The sequence below is a fragment of the Cnephaeus nilssonii genome (assembly GCF_951640355.1).
Source record: "Cnephaeus nilssonii genome assembly, chromosome: 5".
NCBI lineage: Eukaryota > Metazoa > Chordata > Mammalia > Chiroptera > Vespertilionidae > Cnephaeus > Cnephaeus nilssonii.
The window spans coordinates 73,826,910-73,854,832 of NC_137076.1; the positions used below are offsets into that span (position 1 = coordinate 73,826,910).

The 27,923-nt window shown below is 42.7% G+C and overlaps 1 protein-coding gene and 1 pseudogene across 2 annotated transcripts in view; both read right to left on the reverse strand.

The window, feature by feature from the left end:
* Positions 1 to 894: 894 nt before the first annotated feature.
* MEIKIN (meiotic kinetochore factor) overlaps positions 895 to 27,923 on the reverse strand; it is a gene marked incomplete at both ends in the record, with an annotated part of 54,472 nt that continues 27,443 nt past the window's right edge. Inside the window, 3 exons of the mRNA XM_079770266.1 lie at positions 895 to 926; positions 16,808 to 16,931; positions 27,799 to 27,918. Coding sequence (XP_079626392.1) covers positions 895 to 926; positions 16,808 to 16,931; positions 27,799 to 27,918 — 276 coding nt within the window. The remainder of the gene's footprint in view (positions 927 to 16,807; positions 16,932 to 27,798; positions 27,919 to 27,923) is intronic.
* Positions 25,122 to 26,422, reverse strand: LOC307099374 (glutaminase liver isoform, mitochondrial-like; annotated as a pseudogene). The gene is made up of 2 exons: positions 26,378 to 26,422; positions 25,122 to 26,297 (listed from the first exon to the last, which is right to left on the reverse strand). The product of its transcript is annotated as a glutaminase liver isoform, mitochondrial-like (transcript).

The window sequence follows — 27,923 nt, forward strand, 5'->3', positions numbered from 1 at the left end:
ATTATACTTTGTTATTAGCTTAAGGCCTTGTCAAATCATTTACAAGAATATCTTTATGGGACTCATTTAAAAATAAATACTGTATAGGTTACATAACCTCAAATTAATCCATTGATATTAGAATTTTCATACTTATGGAAGCAACTTTGAAAGTTTTACTCTTATTTTATGTACAATAACATTAGTAAAACCATCAGAGTTAAAATTTCACTAACAGTTATACAACTGTACTTTGTTAACTGACAACAGAATATCTACTTTGTAAGAAGGACATTGTTGAAATGTGACAAGTTAATTATAAAAAAAATCCTACATATAGTATTAGCTAAAGAAGGTTGTGTGGGGATGAGGTAATATATAAAATATTTAGTGTATGATTTACTGTACATATACATTCCTTGCTTTAGCAAAACTTGAGTGTAGAGTTTCTTTCAGTCAGACCTGAAATTAGGTCTCTTGTTCACATGGTTTCAATTAAGTTCTGTTAAAAATAGTTCGTAATATAAGCATTTTCACTTTTAGGGCTTTAACAACTTTACTAATTTTAATTGATACAAAGGAAAAAACAATCAAAGGAAGTTACATAGAGCTCTGGTGTTAGCTCTTTATAAATAGTTGAAATCATCTAGTGTACAGTCCTCTAATATAAGTTATTTTTTCTTATTTTACAATACAAATACATATATTTAAGAAGCATACAGGAAAATATTTCTTTCTTAACTGATTAATAGTAAGTTATAAGAAACTCAGTAGAATTTTAACACTAGGATATTATCACAAATAATTAGAGAATTTTGATTTTTGAATTTCATATAATTTCAGGCAGACATTCTGCTTTATGAACTTTGACTTCACATTCATGTCTTCAAAGTACTGAAAATTCCGCCACAGCTGCTACATCCTGCCATTTGTTTTTATTATAATATCTGGAGAAAAGATATAAAAATCAATTACTTCATATACATCACAAGCAGGTGTCCAATAATTATTAATAACCAGACATTAGGGAGAGAGCTCTTGATGCTCAGGCCACTCTAGTTGCACAAATCCGAAGTCTATTTTAAAAAAAGGGGGGGTGGACCAAGATGGCGGCATAGGTAAACACCTAAACTACTGCCTCGCACAACAATTTCAAAACTACAACTAAAGGACAAAATGGACATCATCCAGATCCACAGGAAGGCTGGCTGAGTGGAAATTCTACAACTAGAAGGAAAGAGAAAAGCACACTGAGACTCACAGGAGCTGCGGAAGGCAGAGGTACTGAGGCACACGCACGCAGAGAGGGCGGGCAACTGAGTACGCGGCTGGCTTTCTCAATTGGAAGGGAGACACAGGCTCCCAACTGCTCTGAACTCCAGTTCCAGGCAAGATTCTGGGGTCCTAGACTCATACGGGGAGAAAGTGGACTGTCTGGCAGCAGGTGAAACTCAAGGGCGGCTTTTTCTCAGAGGTACTTGCAGCGATTACTGCGGGACACTGAGACCCAGGGCCTTTTAGGGCAGGGCTGACAGGAAGCCATTGCTGTATGCTCCGCCCTGAGATCCCGCCCCACGAAGACATAGCTGTTTGCTCTGCCCTGAGATTCCGCCCCATCCAAGCTGAGCGCAGAGGCTTTTGCATATGAATGACCTGGTCCTTTGAATTCTAAACTTATCTAAGAAACTGCAGCTGGGTCAGAGAGACCCAGAACATTCAAAAGAAGGCCCAAGGCCCCGCAGCAGCTTGCATTGCTTCACAGCTGGGCCTCATCTGGGCACCACCAAAACCCAAAGAAGAGAAATCTGCAGATCTCTCTGTATCTCCTGCTGGGTGGCCTCATGCAGAGGATAAATTAGCACCTCCTTGGAGACCCAAGAGCCAGTGTACCCAGGGATCAGAGTGGGACCATCCAGATTACAACTCCTCAGATCTATAAGGGACACACTCAGGGGGCAGACGCAGTGAGCACCAAAGCCCCACTGAAGCAAGTCTTGTCTCATAAGGGTGTCTCCAGCACAGAAGTTCTCCCAGCATAGACACAACTGATCCTCATAGCCAATTGGCCTGCATGTCAATTCCTCCCAGTGATACCAACAACAATCAAGGTTTAACTACAACAAGACTAGGCAAATAGCCCACAAAGGGGTGCACCAAGACTGTCCACCTCAGGTAACTGGGGAGGCTGAGCCACTGGGCCCTATAGGACACCTCACACACAAAGCCACTCTATCAACTCAGAGAAGCAGCCAAAATGCGGAGACAAAGAAACAGGTCACAAATGAAAGAAATGGAGGAAAGCAAACTACTGGATATAGAGTTCAAAACCACGGTTATAAGGTTTTTCAAGAATTTTCTAGAAAAGGCTGATAACTTTAGCAAGACCCTAGAGGATATGAAAAAGGATCAACTAGAAATTAAGCATACACTGACTGAAATAAAAAATAATATACAAAGATCCAACAGCAGACTAGAGGATTGCAAGAATCAAGTCAAAGATTTGAAATACAAAGAAGCAAAAAACACCCAACCGGAAAAGCAAAAAGAAAAAAGAATCCAAAAATATGAAGATAGTGTAAGGAGCCTCTGGGACAACTTCAAGCGTACCAACATCCGAATTATGGGGGTGCCAGAAGAAGAGAGAGAGCAAGATACTGAAAACCTATTTGAAGAAATAATAACAGAAAACTTCCCCCACCTGGTGAAAGAAATAGACTTGCAAGTACAGGAAGTGCAGAGAACCCCAAACAAAAGGAATCCAAAGAGGACAACACCAAGACACAACATAATAAAAATGCCAAGAGCAAAAGACAAAGAGAGAATATTAAAAACAGCAAGAGAAAAACAGTTAGTTACCTACAAGGGAGTACCCATACGATTGTCAGCCGATTTCTCAACAGAAACTATGCAGGCCAGAAGGGAGTGGCAAGAAATATTCAAAGTGATGAATAGCAAGAACCTACAACCAAGATTACTCTACCCAGCAAAGCTATCATTCAGAATTGAAGGTCAGATAAAGAGCTTCACAGATAAGAAAAAGCTAAAGGAGTTCATCACCACCAAACCAGTATTATATGAAATGCTGAAAGGTATTCTTTAAGAAGAGGAAGAAGAAGAAAAAGGTAAAGATAAAAATTATGAACAACAAATACATATCTATCAACAAGTGAATCTAAAAATCAAGTGAATAAAAAATCTGATGAACAGAATAAACTGGTGAATATAATAGAATCAGGGGCATAGAAAGGGAGTGGACTGACAATTCTCGGGGGGAAAGGGATGTGGGAGGTGCAGGAAGAGACTGGACAAAAATCATACACCTATGGATGAGGACAGTGGGGGGGAGGGGTAAGGGCAGAGGGTGGGGTGGGAACTGGGTGGAGGCGAACTATGGGGGGATAAAAGAGGAACAATTGTAATAATCTGAACAATAAAGATTTATTAAAAATGAAAATAATAATAATAATAAAAAGGAATAGCTGGCCTACTCCATCCTGGACAAGTTGAGGACACTCTTTGGAGATGCAAAGAGACTTGCTCAAAAACATTCCAGTGGAAAGCCCAGCAAAGACAGCGGTCAGTGGGCATCATAAGGCCTCTAACCCCAGCCTTTTAACTTGGAGGAACTCATCCCTGTCCTACTTCAACCCAAGTTGAAGTCCCTCACATTTTCCTGTCCACCCTTCCTTTGCATTCTCCTACTCTTTGTTTTAACTGAGCCCAGATTTTTCCCAATAGAGGATTCTGGGCCCTTTTCCCCCAACATCTTGTACCAGGAGATCCAGAGTGGAGCCAGATTTACTTATTCCTATTGTCACCTCACCCCTGACCTAATCAGCCTATCTACATTAATGGTTCTCAAACTGCGTTTTACCTTAGAATTCACTGAGCTTTTGAATGTCCTGATATCTAGGTCATACTCCATAACAATTCAGTCGGAGTGTCTGGACAAGGGACTCAAATATTCAGGAAAGTCTGATGTGTAGCTAAGTTTGACCACCAGAGCCTTATACCTTTGTCATTCAAAGTATGCTCCATGGACCAGTAACTTCATCATCACCTAGGAGTTTATTAGAAATGTAGAATCTTGGTCTTCATTCCAGACCTACTGAATAAAAATCTCCATTTTTAACAAGATCCTCAAGTAGTTCATAAGTATATTTAAATTTGGGAAGCACTGGGTATTCTACCTTCTTCTCCTCCTTACTATGTTCTTTACTGACCTCATACACTATCTGCACATTTATTAAAGAATTTGGAAACTGGACCACAGTCATCCTCTCCATTCCAACTTTTGAATAACTTCCCAAGTGGATAATCATCCCACCCAACCACATCCCACCTACCCTTCCTCAGCCTTCATATATACATCCAGAGCCATGCCCTATGTTTTCCCCTGACATCTCCTAGAATGTATCATTTCTGAAACTTTACAGTACTGGAAACCTGGGAGTCATCCTCTACCTGTCCTTTTCTCTCACTACCCTGTACCAGTACCTAATCAGTCACTAAGCCCTGGCAATTATACCAATAAATATTTTCAGTTTAAACTGGTTCTCAAATCCCAGAACTCCTGACCAGATTGCTGAAACAATGACCCAGGAATATGCATTATTTATAAATTCCCCAGGTGGTCTGAGTACCATACTTTGAGATACACTAGCTCAGATCCTTATTTTCTCAACTTGGTTCATCATGACTTTTGTAAAATTCCCACCTGATCTTTCTGCTTCCAGGTTCACTTCTTTCAAGACACCTCCAAATTTCTAGCCAGAATGATCTAAATAAAAAGCAATTTGACCAGGATAAAGTCAAAAGTCAGTATGGCTGAGGAGGCTCTCCATGATCTGAACCCTGATTACTACTCACAACTCAGTTCTCAGAGAGAGTCCAGTCTCCATTCTAGCTGAACATGACTACTTTCAGTTCCTTAAGTACCTGCGGCTGCTTTAGAACTCTGTGCCTTTATTTATGCTGGTGTCTCTGCCTAGAGGCCTATGCTCAGGATGCCTCTGAGGGCTTCAGATCATCCTTCAGTGCATTTCCCACCTTCCCTATGTACCCCAAAAGGGTCCTACATGGAGCTCTATGAAAGCATATATACCTCCATTGGACTTGTTTTATATATCTGACTTCCTCTATGAGATTACAAACTTCATAAAGACAACTACGTCTTTATCTCAAAATTATCAGCAACAGTGTCTAGCATGGACATTCAGATCAATAAATGTTTGCTGAATGAATGAAACAATCAACTACAGAACTTCCTCTTTTTATTTTATAGCTACATGACACCAAATCAAAAGTCTTAAAAGGTCTTCATGATGTCAAACTTGTTTGATTTCTTTTTCCTCAAGGAAGTGACTGGCATACTTCATCTCTGTATTTGTACCAGATCAATGGGTCTGTGTCAAAGACTCCACACACTTTATATGAGATGGCATAACCAAATTTATCATCAAATACAATAACCACACAATATATTTCAAGCTTTTGCAATTTAATGAAAACAAAGAAATCAAAGTTTTCAAAGGAAAGTGTAGTGAGCTAGACTTGAGTAATTAACCTAACCTGTAGAACCAAACAATAATCTTTGCATAACGAGTGATTATTATATGTCAGACACTTTTCACAGGTTATTTCTAATCCTTGCAACAACCCCTTAAGTTAAGAGCTACTATTATGCCAATTTTACAGATAGGAGGGTAAAATTTAGAGGATTTAAGGAATTTGTTCATATGACAGCCATATTTGAACTTAGTGATGTCCTACTCTTAAGTGACTTCTTCTACCACTCTCAGATACTCAAATCTTTTTTCATCTCATTTCTATTTAATACTTCTGCCTGCTATTATTATCTAAAAACTCAAACTTCTCATATTACTAGCTTGAGATAAAAATTGATAACACACGATTTATTATCTCTTTTGAAGATCAAAATAAAACCAAAATCTTAAAATCTTACAATAAGGATAGCCACAGGTTTTGTTTGATTTTCCAAAAGTTATTAGCCTGGAAGTCTTCCCTGACACTTCAGAGCAAAGTTCTATGTTTTGACAGTGCCTTGCTCCACTTCTAGCTTATCACCTGACAGATAAGACTGTGAGGTTCATCTTATTACTAGTCTGTAAGCCCTGGAGAGCTAACTCATATCCCAGATAATACCGTGGTGCCTAATACATGCTTATTGGTCAAATTAAAGTGCCAATATTTTACCCATCCATTGCTAAAATTGTAAGAAGGACAAAGCAATGATTGTTCAAACCTCTTATTGGCAATCTATCCTATCTAATAAAAGAGTAATATGCAAATTGACCGTCACTCCAACACACAAGATGGCTGCCCCCATGTGGACACAAGATGGCCGCCACAAGATGGCTAGCAGGGGAGGGCAGTTGGGAGGGACCAGACCTACAAGGGAGGGCAGTTGTGGGTGATCAGGCCAGCAGGGGAGGGCAGTTAGAGGTGACCAGGCCAGCAGAGAAGGGAAGTTGGGGGCGACTGGGCCTGCAGGAAAGGGCAGTTGGGGGGGGCAGGCCTGCAGGGGAGGGTAGTTAGGGGCAATCGGGTTGGCAGGGGAGCATTTAGGCATCAATCAGGCTGGCAGAGGAGTGGTTAGGGGGTGATCAGGCTGGCAGGCAGAAGAGGTTAGGGGCAATTAGGAAGGCATGTAGGCGAACAGTTGGGAGCCAGCAGACCTGGATTGTGAGAGGGATCTCAGATTGGAGAGGGTGCTGGCTGGGCTGAGGGACACCCCCCCCCCCGGGGCACGAATTTCGTGCACCAGGCCTCTAGTATATATATAAAAGTCTAAGCGACTGGCCTAGCGGTCAGTAGCTATGATGCGCACTGACCACCGGGGGCAGATGCTCGACGCAGGAGCTGCCGAGCTCCGGTGACTTGGCAGCTGTGGTTCTCCAGTGACACACCCGGACCAGAGAGGAAGGAGCCTGATTCCAGGGTGTGTCACCTAAGAACTGCCTTCTCACAATCTGGGACTTCTTGGGGGTTGTAGGAGAGCCGGTTTTGGCCCAATCCCTGTAGGCCAGGCTGAGGGGCCCCACTAGTGCACAAATCTGTGTACCGGGCCTATAGTAAATAAATAAATATCTGTTTAAATAGAATACAGAAGCCCAGTGTATAAAGCAAAAAGAAGTAAAACTGCTTTGTCTGGATCAGTGGTCGGCAAACTCATTAGTCAACAGAGCCAAATATCAACAGTACAACTATTGAAATTTCTTTTGAGAGCCAAAAACCGACTTGTGCGCATGGGCCACGAAATTTCAATCACACTGTACATGCGCGCCCTCACGTGGTATTTTGTGGAAGAGCCACACTCAAGGGGCCAAAGAGCCACATGTGGCTCGCGAGCCGCAGTTTGCCGACCACTGGTCTAGATGAACTATGAAACTCAGAGCCCTATGTACTCTACCTCCCTCTTCCCCTATATTTCAGCTATCCAAACTATTGATAATCAGGAAAGCTAAGTTCTAGTGCTTATTCTGCCAGTAATTAGTTGTGTGGGGAAGCATGGGACTTGGTTGGAATGTCTGTAAGGAGGATTTTCTGAAAGGTCTGGGGCCTTTGAGGAGACCTTGCTGAAGGCGGCAGCCCCTACCTTGACTTTTCCAAAAAAGTCCAATCCCCTGGGGTGTTTTTCTAGAATCTCTCTGTTTAGTCTTTAAAGACCTGACCTTGTAGAAGCATATATTTTCTCAAGGATACTTACTCGGCTGATTGTATCTAGAGATTAATTTGAGTTCAAGCTGTTGTTATAATAAAAAGCCAACAAGGCAGGAGAACGGAACTGCTTTTACTACTGAAGTAAAAGAGTCCCTTAGCCCGCTCTTTCACAGAAACCTGTGTCAGAGTAATCTGTTCATCCGTTGCTCAGGGTCTGCTGGTCAGCCCCAGCAGTAGGAACTTGGGACAGTCATTTATTGATCTGGCAATGTTATTTTTGTTATGTAAAATGAGCAAAAGAGAATCAATTATATAGTTCTCAAATTTTAGTGCTTATTGGAATCACTTTGAGAACCTACCAATTGCAGATTCCTGTGCCTTTTTCTACAGCAAGCATGTCAAACTCGTGGCCCATGGCCCACACGAATATTTTTGTGGCCCAGCCAATATAACAGCATGTAAGAAATCCTCTCTAATAAAATGGTAATATGCAAATTAACCATCACTCCGCTACATAAGCCACACCCACCAGCCAATCAGGGCGAGTATGCAAATTAACCCAACCCAAGATGGCTACAGCACAGAGAGCAAGGTTTCCCAGGTAACAGAGCAAGCCAAGCTTTCCATAGCCATTGCAGGCCTAAGCCTCCACTCAAGCTACAAAGTTTCAATTATAGAAGGTAAACAAATTCAAACAAATGGCGGCAGAATGGAGCTTGAGAGAGCAGGCCAGGGTTGCCGGCGGCAACAGGGGAAGCAAAGCTTTCCGCACACCCTGGCCGGGCTTACCCGCTTAAGGCTACAAAGTTTCAATTGTAGAAGGTGAATTAACTGCCACAGAAATGGCTGCCGCCCCCGGAGGGAGCAGCAGGAGGCTTGGCTCCGCTCCAGGCTACAAAGTTTCAATTGTAGAAGGAAAATAAATTCCAGATACCAGGGCCTCTGCTTGGGTTGCCAGGGGGCATGGCCGGCCTGCAAACCACTACAGGCCCCTCGCTCAGGCTGCCCCACGCCCCAAGAGAACCCCACCCTGATCCGGGACACCCTTCAGGGCAAACCAGCTGGCCCCCACCCGTGCACCAGACCTCTATCTTATCTAATAAAAGAGTAATATACAGATTGATCATCACTGCAACACACAATATAGCTGCCCCCATGTGGTCAAAGATCCTGCCCCCATGTGGACACAAGATGGCCACTACAAGATGGCCAGCAGGGGAGGGCAGTTGGGAGGCACCCGGCCTGCAAGGGAGGGCAGTTGAGAGGGACCAGGCTTGCAAGGGAGGGCAGTTGGAGGTGATCAACCCTGCAGGAGAGGGCAGTTAGGGATGACCAGGCTGGCAGAGGAGGGAAGTTGGGGGCAAACAGGCTGGCAGGGGAGCAGTTAAACATCAACCAGGCTGGCAGCAGAGTGGTTAGGGGGTGATCAGGCTGGCAGGCAGAAGCAGTTAGGGGCAATCAGGAAGGCAGGCAGGCAAGCAGTTGGGAGCCAGCAGTCCTGGATTGTGAGAGGGATGTCCGACTGCCCGTTTAGGCCCGATCCCACCAGGATCGGGCCTAAACGGGCAGTCGGACATCCCTCCAAGAGTCCCAGATTGGAGAGGGTACAGGCTGGGCTGAGGGACAACCCCCCGCCGTGCACGAATTTCGTGCACCGGGCTTCTAGTGTTTTAATAAAAATTTAACTTAATTTTTACAATATCCTGTTATACGTAATTGTTAATAATGAACTATAATGTTTGCTCATGAGTGATTACTATAATCATGTTGCATTCATTTCCCTTATGCGTCTTATGCGCAGGCGCATCATTTCTCTCTACTAATACTAGCAGCGAATATTTTAGCAGCCAATTGCCACATCATTAGTCTTTTAAAAAAAATATGTATTTTTATTGATTTCAGAGAGGAAGAGAGTGGGAGAGATAGAAACATCAATGATGAGAGAGAATCATTGATCGGCTGCCTCCTGCTTGCCCCCTACTGGGGATTGAGCCTGCAATCCCGGGCATCTGCCCTTTACTGTAATCGAACCTGAGACCCTTCAGTCCTCAGGCTGACGCTCTATCCACTGAGCCAAACCAGCTAGGGCGTCATTAGTCTTTTAAGAAAAAAAATTTTTTTTTATTGATTTTAGAGAGGAAGGGAGAGGGAGAGAGAGATAGAAACATCAATGATGAGAAGAAATCACTGATTGGCTGTCTTCTGCACGCCCCCTACTGGGGATCCAGAGCACAACCCAGGCATGTGCCCTTGACTGGAATCGAACCTGGGACCTTTCAGTCTGCAGGCCGACTGAGCCAAACCAGCTAAGGCCACGTCATTAGTCTTGTACTGACTTGTTTGGTGTGTGCAACAGGAAATATTTCGCTTTCAGAGAACAAGAAAAATAGGTTTACTTGCATTACACTTATTAATTTGTGCAGTTATTCAGTGTCTGGTAAGTTAATGTTCAAGAAAAAATACTAATTTTTATTAAAATGTCCTATTTTTTATGTTAACGATTACTCATTTATTTCAGCCCTTTGTATTCAGCATGTCTCTATCAAAATAAACCTACGTTTCTATGAAAATTGAAACTTTTGTTTTTTTTGCAGCCCACATAAATTTAAACCTTGTTTCTTTGGCCCATGGTAGCCTTTGAGTTTGACATGCTTGTTCTAGAGAGTATAATTTACAGGTCAGAGAAACCTTGGACTAGATGTTTTGTAAGGCCTCTTCTATCCAGGTTGTCACCATTCTTGGATCTCAAGTTACCCATACTACCTCCTCTATCACATCTCTTTTGGACTCCTCTACTGGTTCACTTTCACCACATTTTTCCTTTAATCTGCACAGTGCCAGCCAATGAACAAACACCATACAGAATAAGGGTCCTCGTCCATCAAAAGTAAGCTTCATCCTGTAGTGCTGATTAGATTACTGCCAAACTAGCTAAAACGTTAAATGCCAGGACTAAAAATAGGCTGCTGCATGTTTAAAATAACATGATCACTAGTTAGCTTGGGGCTTTGCTATTTTTACTGAAGACAAGGCAGAGACAAGTGGCCAGGGGTTGAAAGGAAATTACTTAAACGAGGAGGCTGCTAAATGAGGTGAGGGCCTAGGAAGAAGCCAGAAGGTGGCACAATTGGTTCAACATGCATCACTACGTCTCTGAGAATTAAACTAAAAATTTTGGTCTGAACACTCAAAAGAACTTCCCAGACACATTTTTGTTTTGATTTGTTGCATACTTAAATCCAGAATTGTGACATTATCTGATGTCAGAAACTAATATGACAGGCCAAAAACATCAAATTAAGAGAAGTTTCTCTATTCTTATTTTTTAACTTTTTATTGAAGTATAGCATACACACAGAAATGTACACATATGTATACTGTACAACTTTATGGGTTTTCATAAACAACACACCAACATAGCTAACATCCAGGCAATAAAACAAAACACTACCAGCACCCTAGAATTCCCTCTCAAAACCCTTTCCAGTTGCTATCCCTGTCCGCAAAAGGCATCCACTATGGTGATTTCCATGATAGTTTACTTTGCCTAGTTTTGTACTAAATATAAGTAATACTAAATATACTTTATTGCACCTGGCTCTTTATGTAAGATTCATCAATATTGTTGCATGTACACTGCGATTGTATATTGCTGATTCCCAGTGCTATATAGCACTTCAATGAATGAATGTACCACAGTTTACTTATCCATTATACTGTTGGTGGGTATCTGGATTATTTTATTTCTAGGTTAGGGCTATTATTAACAGTGATTCTATGAACATTCTAGTATAGATCTTTTGATGAACATATGTACATATTATAGTTGAATATAGTCCCAGAAGTAGAATTACTAGGTCTCCAGGTTCCAGGGAAATGGAATTGCTGGGTCCACCTCAGTGAAACTTCCTGGAGTCCAGTGAAATGAGAGATATGCCTTCAAAAGTGAAGGCTAAGTTGTTGCATCTGGCCCTTTAGACAATCAAAAAAGAGGCACAATGCCTAAAGGTCCTTTTTAGTTTTGGAGTCAACATATTCCTCATTTCAGTGTAGTTCTCCAGCCCATTTACCAAGTGACCTGAAAAGCTGCTGATTTTGAGAGGATCTCAGAATAAGAGAAGGCTCTGCAACAGGTCCAGGCTACTGTGCAAGATGCTCTGCCACGTGAACCATATGATGCAGCCAACACAATTAATTATATTTGAAGTGTCAGTGGTGGATAGAGATGCTGTTTGGAGCCTGTTGATGAATCACAGCACAGGTCCTTAGGATTTTGGAGGAAAGCGCTGCCATTCTCTGTGGATAACTACTCTCTCTTTTTGAGAAAAAGTATTTGGCTGTTATTGGGCATTAGTAGAGACTGAATATTTAACTATGGGCCACCAAGCTACAATAGGAGATGAGTTGCCCATCATGAATTGAGTGTTGTCTGGTGCACCATACCATAAAGTTGGCTGTGAAGAGCAACACTCCATTATCAAATGCAAATGGTATATACAAGATTGGGCTGAGCAGGCCCTGAAGGCTTACATAAGTTATATGAGGAAGTGGCCCAAATATCCATGGCCCGTACTCCTGCTACATAACCTCTCTCTCAGCCTGCACTTATGGCATTATGGGAAGTTCTCTACAATCAGTTGACTGAGGAAAATAAAAGTCAGGCTTGGTTGACATATGGTTCTACATGATATTCAAGTACCACCTGAAAGTAGACTGCTATAGTACCTATAGCTCCTTCTTGAGGCAACTCTGAAGGAAACAGGCAAAGAGATATCCTCCCAGTGGGACGGAACTTAGAACAGTGCACCTCATTTTTCACTTTGTTAGAATTATATTCATGGACTATGGCCAATAGTTTGGCTGGATGGACAGGGACTTGGAAGGGACAGGACTAGAAAATTGATGACAACCAAATTTATGGAAGAGTCATGTGGATCGACTTCTCTGAATAGGCAAAAAAACATGAATATATGTGTCTTATGTGAATGCTCAACAGAGGATAAATTCAGCAGAGGAGAATTTTAATAAACAAGCCAATGACTCGTTCTGTGGATACCAGTTAGCCTTTTGCTCCAGTGATTGCCCAATGACCACAATAGAAGTTATGTATGGGCTCAGCAACATGACCTTCTGCTCACCAAAGTCAGCCTGACTATACCCACTGCTGAGTATCCTATATCTGTCAGCAGCAGAGACCAACACACCATCCCCAATATGGCACCATTCCTTGGAGTGACCAACCAGCTACCTGGTGGCCAGTTGATTACACTGGACCACTTGCATCACGGAAGGGGCAACATATTCTTACTGAAATAGATACTTACTCTGGATGGTAATTTGCCTTCCCTGCAGGCAAAACTTCTGACAAAACAATCATCCAAGGTCTAACAGAATGCCTTATCTACCATCATGGCATCCTATATAGCATTGCTTCTGATCAAGAGGCTCATTTCAGAGCAAAAGAAGTGCAGCATTAGGCCCATGTTCATGGAATTCACTGGTCTTACCATGTTCCCCACCATCCTGAAGCAGCTGGCTTAATAGAAAGGGATGGTCTTTTGAAGACAGTTACAGCACTAGCGAGGCAGCAATACCTTGCAGGACTGGGGCAAGGTTCTCCAGAAGGTAAACGGTTGTATTGCTCTGGATGAGCATCCAATATACAGTGCTGTTTATCCCATAACCAGAATTCAAAGGTCCAAAAATTTAGGGGGTGGAAATGGAAGTGGGACCACTCAATATTACTCCTGGTGACCAACTAGTAAAATTTTTGCTTCTTGTGCCCATGACTTTAGGCTTTATTGGCCTAGAAGCCTTAATTCCAAAGGGAGGAAAGCTTTCACCAGAAGATACAACAATAATACCATTGAACTGGGAGTAAAGGCTGCCAGTGGCCACTTTAGGCTCCTCATGCCTCTGGGTCAACAAGCAAAGAAGAAAGTTCCTGTACTGGTTGGGGTGACTGATCCTGAATACCATGGGAAAATTGGACTACTACTCCACAATGGAAGAGTATGTCTGCAATACAGAAGATCCCTTAGGGCCGTGGTCACCAAACTGCGGCTCGCAAGCCACATGCGGCTCTTTGACCCCTTGAGTGTGGCTCTTCCACAAAATACCATGTCCTGGGCGAGTCTATTTTGAAGAAGTGGCGTTAGAAGAAGTTTAAAAAATTAGGCTCTCAAAAGAAATTTCAATCGTTATACTGTTGATATTTGGCTCTGTTGACTAATGCGTTTGCCGACCACTGCCTTAGGGCATCCCTTAATATTACCATGCCCTGTGATTAAGGTCAATGGAAAACTATAACCCATCCAAGCAGGACTAGATCCTTCAAAAATAAGAGTTTATGTCACCCCACCAGTTAAAGAATCATGACCAGCTAAGGTACTTATTGAGGGCAGAGGGAATATGGAATGGGTAGTGGAGAAAGGTAGTTATAAATACCAGTTATGACCACATGACTAATTAAGCAAATATCTTTGTTTCCTTCCCTCTCTTATACTCTATCATCCTATATAAGATCCTATCTAATAATAGACAAATATGCAAATTGACCATACCTCCGACACACCCACAAGCCACGCCCACCATCCAATCAGAGCGAGTATGCAAATTAACCCAAACTAAGATGGCTACAGCCACAGAGAGCAAGGTTTCCTAGGTAACAGAGGAAGCCAAGCTTTCCGCCTGGCCTTGCCAGGCCTAAGCCTCCACTCAAGCTACAAAGTTTCAATTATAGAAGGTAAACAAATTCAAACAAATGGCGGCAGAATGGAGCTTGAGAGAGCAGGCCAGGGTTGCCGCCGGCAACAGGGGAAGCAAAGCTTTCCACACACCCTGGCCACTTAAGGCAACAAAGTTTCAATTATAACCCCAACACAAATGGCTGCGGGCCTCGGAGGGAGCCCCAGGCTTGGCTCCGCTCCAGGCTACAAAGTTTCAATTGTAGAAGGAAAATAAATTCCAGATACCAGGGCCTCCGCTTGGGTTGCCAGGGAGCGTGGCCGGCCTGCAAACCACCACAGGCCCCTCGCTCAGGCCGCCCCACACCCCAAGGGAACCCCCACCTGATCCGGGACGCCCTTCAGGGCAAACCAGCTGGCCCCCACCCCTGTACCAGGCCTCTATCCTATCTAATAAAAGAGTAATATGCAGATTGATCATCACTGCAACACACAATATAGCTGCCCCCATGTGGTCAAAGATCCTGCCCCCATGTGGACACAAGATGGCCACCACAAGATGGCCAGCAGGAGAGGGCAGTTGGGAGGCACCCTGCCTGCAAGGGAGGGCAGTTGAGAGGGACCAAGCCTGCAAGGGAGGGCAGTTGGAGGTGATCAACCCTGCAGGAGAGGGCAGTTAGGGGTGACCAGGCCGGCAGAGGAGGGAAGTTGGGGGCAAACAGGCTGGCAGCAGAGTGGTTAGGGGGTGATCAGGCTGGCAGGCAGAGCGGTTAGGGGCAATCAGGAAGGCAGGCAGGCAAGCAGTTGGGAGCCAGCAGTCCTGGATTGTGAGAGGGATGTCCGACTGCCCGTTTAGGCCCGATCCCACTGGGATCGGGCCTAAACGGGCAGTCGGACATCCCTCAAGGGGTCCCATATTGGAGAGGGTACAGGCTGGGCTGAGGGACAACCCCCCTCCATGCACGAATTTCGTGCACTGGGCCTCTAGTGTATTAATAATAGTTAGCTTCATAATACAAAACTTGAGTTACAGCATACCAAGGAGAAGAACAAACATCACCCAAGGACTTTGAATCCTGTTCTGGAGAAGGAGCACATTTTTGGTTGTATGTAGGACAGTCACATTATGTTAGAACATAGAAGTATGACTTTGTTACTGTTTTTATTTGGATATTAAATATGGTTTAAGGAGATGTGTATGAATGTGTAGTTGACACAGAGTGGACTGAGATGGTTAGTTGTAGTATCAACTTGGCTAGGCTATCTATCCAATTATATTAAATACTAATCTAATTTAGGAGCTGGTGTTGCTGCAAAGGTATTTTGTATATGTGGCTAACATCTGTAATAACTGGCTTTAAATAAAGGAGATTATCCTTGATAATGTGTATGGGCCTCATCCAAACAATTGAAAAGCCTTAAGAGCAAAATTGAGGTTTCTCTGAGGAAGAAGAAATTCCTCCTGAGGAATGCATCAACATCAGCTCCTGCCCAAGAGTTTCCAGCCTGCCCTACAGTTTTTACCATACCTTATAATTGCACTAAGTCAAATCCTTGAAATGTGTATTTACATCCTATTAGTTCTGTTTCTTTGGTAGAACCCTGACTGATATGACATCTACTATTCCCCACCACTATGCTGTTATCAGAGATAGAAATAGAAGTCTATTATGTGGTCTCTGTCTGTGAAAACTTCATAACCTAAAGAATATAAAAAGTTAGCATAAAAATTATGTCAGAGAGTAGTAAATTATCAAGTGTAAAATGAGTAGCACTGAATTAAGTATTCAAGGAACTTAGAAAAGAAAAATATCCCTGTGGATTTAGGGAGTGCTCAGGACAGGCTCTGTGGAAGAAACTGCGACAAGGATCAATGGGGACTGATATGGAGTGAGGGAAGTACAGAAAAATCTAAACTTGGAGTTTAGATGGCAAGATTGAGCTCCTTTCTACCACTTGGTAGGAATATGTTCTTGGACAAATTGCATACTACTTTAAGCCTCATATTCTTAATATATAAAGTGAGGGTAATAGTACACATCCTATCTATCATAAAGTCATAGTGAGAAATAAACGAGATATAATAAGGTGCTTAGCTCAATGCCTGTCACTGTTAAGTAAACGCAAAAATATCTCAATATCTTTAAAAAGAATGTTACTAAAAATAAGACCCAACAACACTAAATTTCAAATAGTTATAAGAGGAATCATCTTAAATACATTTTAATTCAATGGCATTAGCTAATTTTTCAAGAGATGAAGTATTTGACTTCCAAAAAAATTATTTTAATGATGTTCTGAAACCTGACCAAACTTACTATTAAAATTTTACTATTTCCACTTGTGCAAGAACTCTCAGAATACAATTTATAACTGAACTTCCCATGTAAATAAAGAATTTACAATGAAATGTGTTTTATAGCTTTTTAAAAGTAGTTTCTGCATTCATACTACAGTACCTTGAGGAATATCTTTAGGAAGAGAATATTTCTTCTTCTTTACAGTAACACCTTTACTTTTCACTTGTCTAGTTCCCGGTGATGCTCTAATAATACAACATATTGCTGATGTATTTGAAGGAACCTGAAAAAGAAGAACAGACGTTGCATAATTCTTCCAGATACTATATTTATGTTACTAGAAGCCTGGTGCACGAAATTCGTGCACGGCGGGGGGTTGTCCCTCAGCCCAGCCTGTACCCTCTCCAATCTGGGACTCTTGGAGGGATGTCCGACTGCCCGTTTAGGCCCGATCCTGGTGGGATCGGGCCTAAACGGGCAGTCGGACATCCCTCTCACAATCCAGGACTGCTAGCTCCCAACTGCTTACCTGCCTGCCTTCCTGATTGCCCCTAACCGCTTCTGCCTGCCAGCCTGATCACCCCCTAACCACTCCGCTGCCAGCCTGGTTGATGCTTAACTGCTCCCCTGCCAGCCTGTTTGCCCCCAACTTCCCTCCTCTGCTGGCCTGGTCACCCCTAACTGCCCTCTCCTGCAGGGTTGATCACCTCCAACTGCCCTCCCTTGCAAGCCTGGTCCCTCTCCACTGCCCTCCCTTGCAGGCCGGGTGCCTCCCAACTGCCCTCTCCTGCTGGCCATCTTGTGGTGGCCATCTTGTGTCCACATGGGGGCAGGATCTTTGACCACATGGGGGCAGCTATATGGTGTGTTGCAGTGATGGTCAATCTGCATATTACTCTTTTATTAGATAGGATAGAGGCCTGGTACAGGGTGGGGGCCAGCTGGTTTGCCCTGAAGGGTGTCCCGGATCAGGTGGGGGTTCCCTTGGGGCGTGGGGCGGCCTGAGCGAGGGGCCTGTGGTGGTTTGCAGGCTGGCCACGCCCCCTGGCAACCCAAGCAGAGGCCCTGGTATCTGGGATTTATTTTCCTTCTACAATTGAAACTTTGTAGCCTGGAGCGGAGCCAAGCCTGCTGCTCCCTCCGGGGCGGGGCAGCAGCCATTTCTGTGGCAGTTAATTCACCTTCTACAATTGAAACTTTGTAGCCTTAAGCGGGTAAGCCCGGCCAGGGTGTGCGGAAAGCTTTGCTTCCCCTGTTGCTGCCGGCAACCCTGGCCTGCTCTCTCAAGCTCCATTCTGCTGCCATTTGTTTGAATTTGTTTACCTTCTATAATTGAAACTTTGTAGCTTGAGTGGAGTCTTAGGCCTGCAACGGCTGGCAGAAAGCTTGGCTTCCTCTGTTACCTGGGAAACCTTGCTCTCTGTGGCTGTAGCCATCATGGATTGGGGTTAATTTGCATACTCGCCCTGATTGGCTGGTGGGCGTGGCTTGGCTGGTGGTTGTGGCTTATGTAGCGGAGTGATGGTTAATTTGCATATTACCATTTTTATTAGAGAGGATTTTATTTCAAAGGCAAATAGTCTTAATATCCATATTTCATAAATATTAGTAAAAGCACTTATGAAATGCTTATCCACTCTGGACACTGATTGGTTTTAAAACATTTGCTTATTTAATATTCACAAGAACCAGGGAAGGCACATTATATTATCCCCATTTGTAAAATGAGAGAACTTAGATTTCAAGAGGTTTGATAACTTATTTAAGGACCGAGAGAAAATAATGATGGAGTTGAGATTCAAGCATTCCAAAGTTGGAGAGAGTGGTTACATGATTTACTGAATTAAAACACAGTTTATATTTAATTCTGAGTCAAACACTAGGTTTCCTTGATTTGCCAACTCATGTAATTTCGACAATTTCCCATCAAGTAGACAATCTCTACAATAAAGAAATATCTTATCTTTCAGAAGTGATATATCTGTTTCTTAGAACACAAAAATAGAGACATACAATTATCAAGGGCTCCTCTCATTTAAAATAAAGCAAATAGAGAAATTTCTTTTACTGTAAAATTCCATATCATCCTCTCTGGTGGACATTTAAAATTTTCCTGCCCAACATTCATTTTCCATTCTTCTGGAACTTCTGGTTCTCTTAGGAGAACCTATTTATTCTACCAGCCTGAATACCATACTTTCTGTATGGATCAAGTGGAGCTGATAATACTTCTGAGCCTGAGGATGGCCATAAGACCCAATCTAGCCAATCAATGTACTCCATGCCCTTGGACACAGTGACGGGCTTAGACGAGGACACTATAAATGGGCCAGCAGAAAGAAAGAAATGCTGAACCTGAGATTCCTTGAAAGTATAAGGACAGAGACCACTAAGCCAGAATCTTTAGAGGGGGCTAAAGTGGTCCCAGACTGACACCCAACTCATTTTTTAAATTTTTAATTTTTTGAGGAAACTCCATATTGCGTTGCACAGTCACTGCACCAGTCTGCATTCCCACCAACAGTGCACTAGGGCTCCCATTTCTCCACATCATCTCCAGCACTTGTTTTTTATTTATTTTAATTTAATAAATCTTTATTGTTCAGATTATTACAATTGTTCCTCTTTTTTCCCTGATAGCTCCCCTCCACCCAGTTCCCACCCCACCCTCTGACCTTACCACCCCCCCACTGTCCTCATTCACAGGTGTACAATTTTTGTCCAGTCTCTACCTGCACCCCCACACCCCTTTCCCCCCAAGAATTGTCAGTCCACTCCCTTTCTATGCCCCTGATTCTATTATATTCAACAATTTATTCTGTTCATCAGATTTTTTTATTCACTTGATTTTTAGATTCACTTGTTGATAGATATGTATTTGTTGTTCATAATTTTTATCTTTACCTTTTTCTTCTTCTTCCTCTTCAAGAATACCTTTCAGCATTTCATATAATACTGGTTTGGTGGTGATGAACTCCTTTAGCTTTTTCTTATCTGTGAAGCTCTTTATCTGACCTTCAATTCTGAATGATAGCTTTGCTGGGTAGAGTAATCTTGGTTGTAGGTTCTTGCTATTCATCACTTTGAATATTTCTTGCCATTCCCTTCTGGCCTGCATAGTTTCTGTTGAGAAATCGGCTGACAATCGTATGGTAACTAACTTTTTTTCTCTTGCTGCTTTTAATATTCTCTCTTTGTCTTTTGCTCTTGGCATTTTAATTATGATGTGTCTTAGTGTAGTCCTCTTTGGATTCCTTTTGTTTGGGGTTCTCTGCACTTCCTGTACTTGCAAGTTTATTTCTTTCACCAGGTGGGGGAAGTTTTCAGTCATTATTTCTTCAAATAGGTTTTCAGAATCTTGCTCTCTCTCTTCTTCTGGCACCCGCATAATTCGGATGTTGGTTTGCTTGAAGTTGTCCCAGAGGCTCCTTACTCTATCTTCATATTTATGGATTCTTTTTTCTTTTCTAGTTGAGTGTTTTTTGCTTCTTTGTATTTCAAATCTTTGACTTGATTCTTGTGATCCTCTAGTCTGCTGTTAGATCTCTGTATAATATTTTTTATTTCAGTCAGTGTATGCTTAATTTCTAGTTGGCCCTTTTCATATCCTCGAGGGTCTCACTAAATTTATCAGCCTTTTCTAGAAAATTCTTGAAAAACCTTATAACCATGGTTTTGAACTCTATATCCAGTCATTTGCTTTCCTCCATTTCTTTCATTTGTGACCTGTTTCTTTATCTCCGCATTTTGGCTGCTTCCCTGAGTTGACAGAGTGGCTTTGTGTGCTAGGTGTCCTATAGGGCCCAGTGGCTCAGCCTCCCCAGTTACCTGAGGTGGACAGTCTTGGTGCACCCGTTTGTGGGCTGTGTGCACAGTCTTGTTGTAGTTAAGCCTTGATTGTTTTTGGTATCCCTGAAAGGAATTGACCTCCAGGCTAATTGGCTGTGAGGATCAGCTGTGTCTACGCTGGGAGAACTTCTGTGCTGGAGACACCCTTATGAGACAAGACTTGCAAAAGCCTCTGTGCTCAGCTTGGATGGGGTGGAGTCTCAGGGCGGAGCAGACAGCATTGGTTTCCCCTCACCCCTGCCCTAATAGGCCCCTGTGTCTCAGTGTCCCATGGTAATTGCTGCAAGCTCCTCTGAAGAAAGCCGCCCTCGAGTTCTGCCTGCTGCCAGACAGTCCAGTTTCTCCCCGAATGAGTCTGGGTCCCCAGAGTCTCGCCTGGAACTGGAGTTCAGTGCAGTTGGGAGCTTTTGTCTCCCTCCCACTTGAGAAAGCCAGTCGCGTACTCAGTTGCCAGTCCTCTCCACGTGCGCCTCGGTACCTCTGCCTTCCACAGCTCCTGTGAGTCTCAGTGTGCTTTTGTTTCCTTCTAGTTGTAGAATTTCCACTCAGCCAGCCTTCCTGTGGTTCTGGATGATGTCCGTATTATCTTTTAGTTGTAGTTTTGAAATTGTTGTGCGAGGCAGCAGTTCAGGTGTTTATCTATGCCACCATCTTGGTTTCTCCCTGTTTTTTATTTATTGATAGTTGCCATTCTGACCATTGTGAGGTAGAAACCTTATTGTAGTTTTTATTTGCATCTCTGATGATTAGTGACCTTGAGCATTTTTTCATATGTCTATTGGCCATCTGCAGGTACTTTTTGGATAAGTGTCTATTCAGGTTCTTTGCCCCCTTTTTTTATAGGATTACTAGAGGTCCATTGCACAAATTCATGCACAAGTGGGATCCCTCGGCCTGGCTGGCAATCAGGGCTGATGGGAGTCAGCCAGCAAGGGTGTGGGAGGTTGGTCGGCTGCGGAGGGGGGGGGGACAGGAGGTTGGCTGTGGGAGCGCACTGACCACCAGGAGACAACTCCTGCATTAAGCATCTGCCCCATGGTCAGTGCATGTCATAGCAACCAGTCAACTGGTCGTTCAGTCATTTGGTCACTTAGGCTTTTATATATATATAGATTTGTCTTGCTGGTGTTGAGTTATATAAGTTCTTTATATATTTTGGAGATTAACTCCTTATCTGATGAATCATTGGCAAATATGTTCTCCCATACAGTTGGTTCCCTTTTCATTTTGTTGATGATTTTTTTTTTCTGTGCATAAGTTTTTGAATCTAATGCAGTCCCATTTGTTTCTTTCCTTTCCCCCTGGGGACATATTGGCAAAAATATTGCTCTGAGAGATGTCTTGAGATTTTACTGCCTATGTTTTCTTCTTGGATTTTTATGGTTTCACAACTTACATTTAAGTCTTTTATCCATTTTGAGTTTATTCTTGTGTATAGTGTAAAGTCATGGTCTAGTTGCTATTGTTTTTGCATGTTGCTATCCAATTTTCCCAACATCATTTGTTGAAGTCTGTCAGCTCTTCCCTCCTTTGTCAAATATTAATTGAGTGTAATGGCTTGGGTTGATTTCTGGATTCTGTTTGGTTCCATTGATTTATATGCATGTTCTTCTGCCATCCAGGCTGTTTTGGTTACAATGGCTTTGTAGTATAATTTGATATCTGGTATTGTGATTTCTGCAATTTTATTCTTCTTTCTCAAGATTGCTGAGGCTATTTGGGGGGGTTTTTGGTTCCATATAAATTTTTGGAGTATTTTTTCTAGGTCTGTGAGATATGCCATTGGTATTTTATAGAGATTGTGTTGAATTTATAGATTGCTTTGGGTAGTATGGACATTTTAATGACATTAATTCTTCCAACTCATGAACATGGTATATGCTTCCACTTGTTTGTATCTTCCTCTATTTCTTTTTTTCAGTGACCTAAGGTTTTTGAATATAGGTCTTTTACCTCCTTGGTTAAGTTTATTCCTAGGTATCTTTTTGTTGTTGTTGCTGCAATGGTAATGGAATTGCTTTTCGTGGTTTCTCTTTCTGAGAGTTCATTATTGGTGCATAAAAATTTCACCAGCCCTAACTGGTTTGGCTCAGTGGATAGAGCGTCGGCCTGCAGACTGAAGGGTCCCAGGTTCGATTCCGGTCAAGGGCATGTACCTTGGTTGCAGGCACATCTCCAGTAGGGGGTGTGCAGGAGGCAGCTGATTGATGTTTCTTTCTCATCAATATTTCTAACTCTCTATCCCTCTCCCTTCCTCTCTGTAAAAAATCAATAAAATATATATTTTTAAAATTCCACCAATTTCTGAGTATTAATTTTGAATCTGCTGCTTTACCAAATTCATTTATTTTTATTTATTTGTTTTTAATCCTCACCCGAAGACATTTTTCCATTGATTTTTAGAGAGAGTGGAAGAGAGGGAAAAACAGAGAGAAATATCACTGTGAGAGAAACACATCGGGTTATTGGCCCGGTGGGGGAGGAGCCCACAACCGAGGTACATGCCCTGGATCAGAATTGAGTCTGGGACCCTTTGGTCCACAGGCCGATGGTCTATCCACTGAGCCAAACCGTCTAGGGCCAAATTCATTTATTAAATCTAGTAGTTATTTTTGTGGATTCTTTAGGCTTTTCTATATATAATATCAAATCACCTGCGGATAATGACAGTTTTAAGTCCTCCTTTCCAATCTGGATGTCATTTATTTATTTATTTATTTATTTATTTATTTATATGTTTATTTATTTAATCCTCATTTGAAAATATTTTTTCCATTGCTTTTTTAGACAGAGTAGAAGGGGGGGGGGGAGAGAGAGAGAGAGAGAGACAGAGAGAGAAAGAGAGAGAGGGAAAGAAAGATAGAAACATCAATGTGAGAGAGACACATCCACTGGTTACTTCCCACATGTGCCACAACAGGGGGCAGGGTGCAAACCTGAAACCGAGGTATGTGCCCTTCACTAGGAACCAAACCCACAACCCTTCAGTGTGCCGGCCAATACTCTAATCACTGAAGCACATCAGCCAGGGCAATTTTTGGCATTTTAATTATGATGTGCCTTAGTATGGGCCTCTTTGGGTTCATCTTGATTGGGACTCTCTGTGCTTCCTGAACATGTGTGTGACTTTCCTTCACTGGGTTAGGGAAATTTTCTGTCATTACTTTTTCAAGCGGGTTCCCTTTCCCTTGCTCACTTTCTTCTACTTCTGGTACTCCTATGATACATATGTTGTTACCTTTCATATTGTCCCAAAGCTCCCTTAAACTGTCCTCCTAATTTTTTTTTTTAATCCTCACCTGAGGATATTTTCCCATTGATTTTTAGAAAGAGAGGCAGAGAGAGGGAAAGACAGAGAGAAATAATAATGTGAGATAAACACATCGAATGTTTGCCTTCTGCATGAGCCCCAACCAGGGCCTGGGCTGGGGAGGAGCCTGCAACCAAGTACGTGCCCTTGACCATAATTGAACCTGAGACCCTTTGGTCTGCAGGCCAACATTCTACCCATTGAGCCAAATCGGCTAGGGCTGCTTTTTCTGCATTTATTGAGATGATCACATGATTTTTATCCTTCATTTTGTTAATGTGATATACCACATCTTGTGATTTGTGAATACTGGACCATCCTTGCATCCCTGGAATAAATCCAAATTGATCATGGTATATGAACCTTTTAATATATTTTTTAAATTGGTTTCCTAACATTTTGTTTAGAATTTTTGCACCTATGTTCAACAGGGTTATTGGTCTGTAATTTTCTTTTCTTGTGGGGTCCACGTCTGGTTTTGTTGTCAAGGTAACACTGCCATTGTAAAATGATTTTTGGAGTGTTCTCTTTTAGCTTTTGGTAGAGTTTGAGAAGAATGAGTATTCTTTCTATTTTAAATGTTTGTTAGGATTCACCAGTGAAGCTATCTTTTGTTTTTGGGAGATTTTTGATTATTGATTAAATATCCTTACTCATTATTGTTCTATTCAGATTTTTCTATTTCCTCATGATTCAGTCTTGGTAGGCTGTATGTTTCTAAGAATTTATCCAGTCCTTCTAAGTTGTCCAGTTTTGTATTGTAATTGTTCATAGTCTCTTATAATCCTTTGTGTTTCTGTGGTATCTGTTGTAATGTCTTCTTTTTCATTTCCAAATTTATTTATTTGAGTCCTCTATTTCTTATTAAGTCTTGCTCAAGGTTTGTACTTTTTGTTTAGCCTTCCAAAAAGTAGCTCTTAGTTTCATTGATCTTTTCCTTTGATTTTTTCATTTATTTATTTATTCATTTGTATAATTAAAGTTTATTTAACCACAAAATACTTTCTCTGTCTATAAAATTTCTGTTTCCTGGCCAAGGGATGCAGATCTCTCCAGACAACTAAAACCAGGTGCACAGCTCTGTGGATATAGACATGTGTATGGTGGCTAGAGCCCCTTCACCAAAGTGTGTGTGTGTCTCTCTCTTTACTCTGCCAAGGTAAATGGGGTATTTTGACTCTCACAGAAAGCACTGGCCTGTCTTGGTCTGCACAGAAGCAGTGCAGCTCTCCATAGCATGTGTTTGGTGGTTATGGGTTAAATGTGTGGCTAGTTTGTGCTTTATCTTGAGCAGGGACCATGCGTGCTCCATGCTCACACCATGCTTTCTAAATTCTCTTTAGACAGAGCCTCAGCTACTACTTCAGCCTGGTTCTCAGATGGTGTGTAGGAGTCCTGGTAATCTTGAAGCAGTTTCTCTACCTCCAGGTGATTGAACTGCACAGCATCGTCCAGAGGAATGTTGCCCCAACTGTCCTTCACAAAAGGATTCATTTTTTCAAGCCTCAATCAGAGATTTAACTTCAATGTGTCCTTCAGCTACAGCAACATGCAGGGCTGTGCGGGAGTCATAGTCTTTCTGTTCCATGTCCTTGGCTGACAAGGCAAACCTTTAAAGAGCTGAGACATCCCCACTATAGGCAGCAAATAACAGGTTTACCACAGTCTTGTTCCTAACTTCTCCCCTTCACTCCGTGGGTCTAACTTCCAAGCACAGTGCCTCAGGTTGTCGTAGTTGTGGAAATTGAAGAGAGATACCAACTTCTGGCAGAAACTGATGCCCCTATGGCTGTTCCCCAGCTTGTCCAGTGGAGGTGAGAGACACATCATTCCCATGACATTGGGTACCACCAGGAGGATGGTTCTTGACATAGCTGACTTGGCTGGCAGGCTCACATGGAAGGCAAACTGGCCCAAGAAGTCATACATGCTGCAGGAGTGCAGGAGGCTGAGGGTGTTGCACACTGCTTCAATGCTCAGCATGCTCTCGCCTGTGATGGGCCAGATCCCACCATTGGCCAGGGTGGCTGCCATGACACTGCCTGATTCACAGGTTACCACAGGTCACCTCCACGAAGCATAGCTAGAAGTAGAGGTCGAGGGCAGCTATCATGTCCACCCCCTTAGGAAAGCACTTCTTTTCCTTTAGATAATAGCCGATGGCATAATTCTGATCCTATTTCCATGTGGCATTGCTGAAACCCACGTATTCATTTCCAGCCATTTTGTGCAGATATTGCAAAAACAAAATCACACTTCTCTGCTTTGTTACAGTCCATCTTGATCAGGGAGCTTATGACAATGGCTCCAGTATTGACCATGAGGTTATGGGGGATTCTTTCCTCATTGAGGGAGAGCTTGTTGTAGCGCAGGCCACTGGGCTCCTTGCCCCCAAACTTGTGCACGTAGTCAGTGCCTAGATGGCACAGGTGAGGGCTTGACACAGGACTGGAGGCAGAAGGGGACCTTTGCGTGGCCCACGGAGTGCCGCTGACCATCCACAGTACACAGGGAGATGCCCCACAGGTCTGGATTTGTCTTAGCCAGCTGAAGGATGTAGGTTGCCACTTTGCCTCCAGTGAACTCTCTGGCATCCTCAAAGATGCGATCCACATGGCTGGTGAACTCCTCAAAATCAGGAATGACAATCTTCTTTCAGAATGCCTAGGTCAGGAGCACAATGTTGCTGCTCACACACTTTTGGAAGAGATCTCGGTCCAAGAGGCCATCACTGCTGGACTCTAGAACCATGTGGTGCATCTGGCTCATGCAATCCCGGAGCGGGGAATCTGATGTCTGCAGTCCAGTAGCCTTCAGTGCAGTAGTGAACTTGAGGATAAGGATTCATTCCTGTCCCTCAGCAACAGTGTAGAAGAGCAGATCACCCAACCTGGACAGCATGCCACTCTCTGACAAATCACTGTCCCGCAAGCCTTACTGATCCTGGTGCTGAAGCTGGTGGCTATGCATTGTCTCCCTGTCCTGCGGCCTCTCTGAGTTGGTGCCAGATGCCCTCACCAAGGAGGGGGCTCCAGCTCAGGTGATCCCAGTCTCCTCTCCAGCAGTGACTGCTGGCCCTGCTCAGCGCATTCTGCAGAGCCTTCATAGAGTGCATCTCCCAGCACGTCACCCGTTCCACAGAGCACCCAGGGTATCTCTATTTCATTTATTTCTGCTCTGTTCTTTGTTATTATCCCTCTAATTGCCTCTAGACTCAGCTTTTTACAATCTGTTCTCTGCCTCTCAATCCAGAATAAACTTTATACAAGAACATTTGATATAATTTCCTGTTCATAATCCTTTATTAGCTCCCCTTAGGAAAAAAATCCAAAAATTTTAATATATATTACAAGATCCATTACTCTGTTGGCCCTTGTTTATCTTTACAAACTCATCTCTAGTTTTCTCCTCATCACCTGAATCCCCACCCTCACCCCAGGGTGAGACTGAGAGGTCTGGCTACACAACCCTAAAGTTTTCCCTCTTTATTTCTTTTTGTCTCTGCCTCTGTCCCGTCCTACTGTCTTTCTCTCTGTATCCCTTCCTCTTCTCTCTGGCTCTTTCTCTTTCCACCTCTCTCTTTCTGTTCTCTCTTTTTTTATTCATCCCCTCTCTCTACTCCCACCCACACCCCCATGGCTCTTAGAATAATGAGTTTAATGTATTTATTAACAAAGCATAGTACTTTCACATAACATAATGAAGTTGGTGACCACAATTTATATGTAAAGACAAAAACTGAGTTTTGGATTAAAGTAGATTAATACTGTTTCTTCTGGTTGTTTAATACCCCTTGGTCCTGAGGACACAAAATGTTTTGGCTGTGGCAGCCTAATATCCTTTCTTTGGAATTGTAACTGAAAACTTACTCCACATGTACTTGATATTAACCTTAACTGAGTTACAGATTTTTTGAAGTCTCATATACAAAGTATCTAATATAATAGTAAGTATTTCTTTTGGTATTTGAAGGGGAAATTGAAACTACTACCTCATTTGAAGAATTTTCTTGGGAACTTGACACAGGAACAATTTCATCTGAATTAACACAGCTGCTGACATTTGGAAATAGTTCCTCCAAAGATGATTTTTGTACTGAGGACAGATCAATCTATA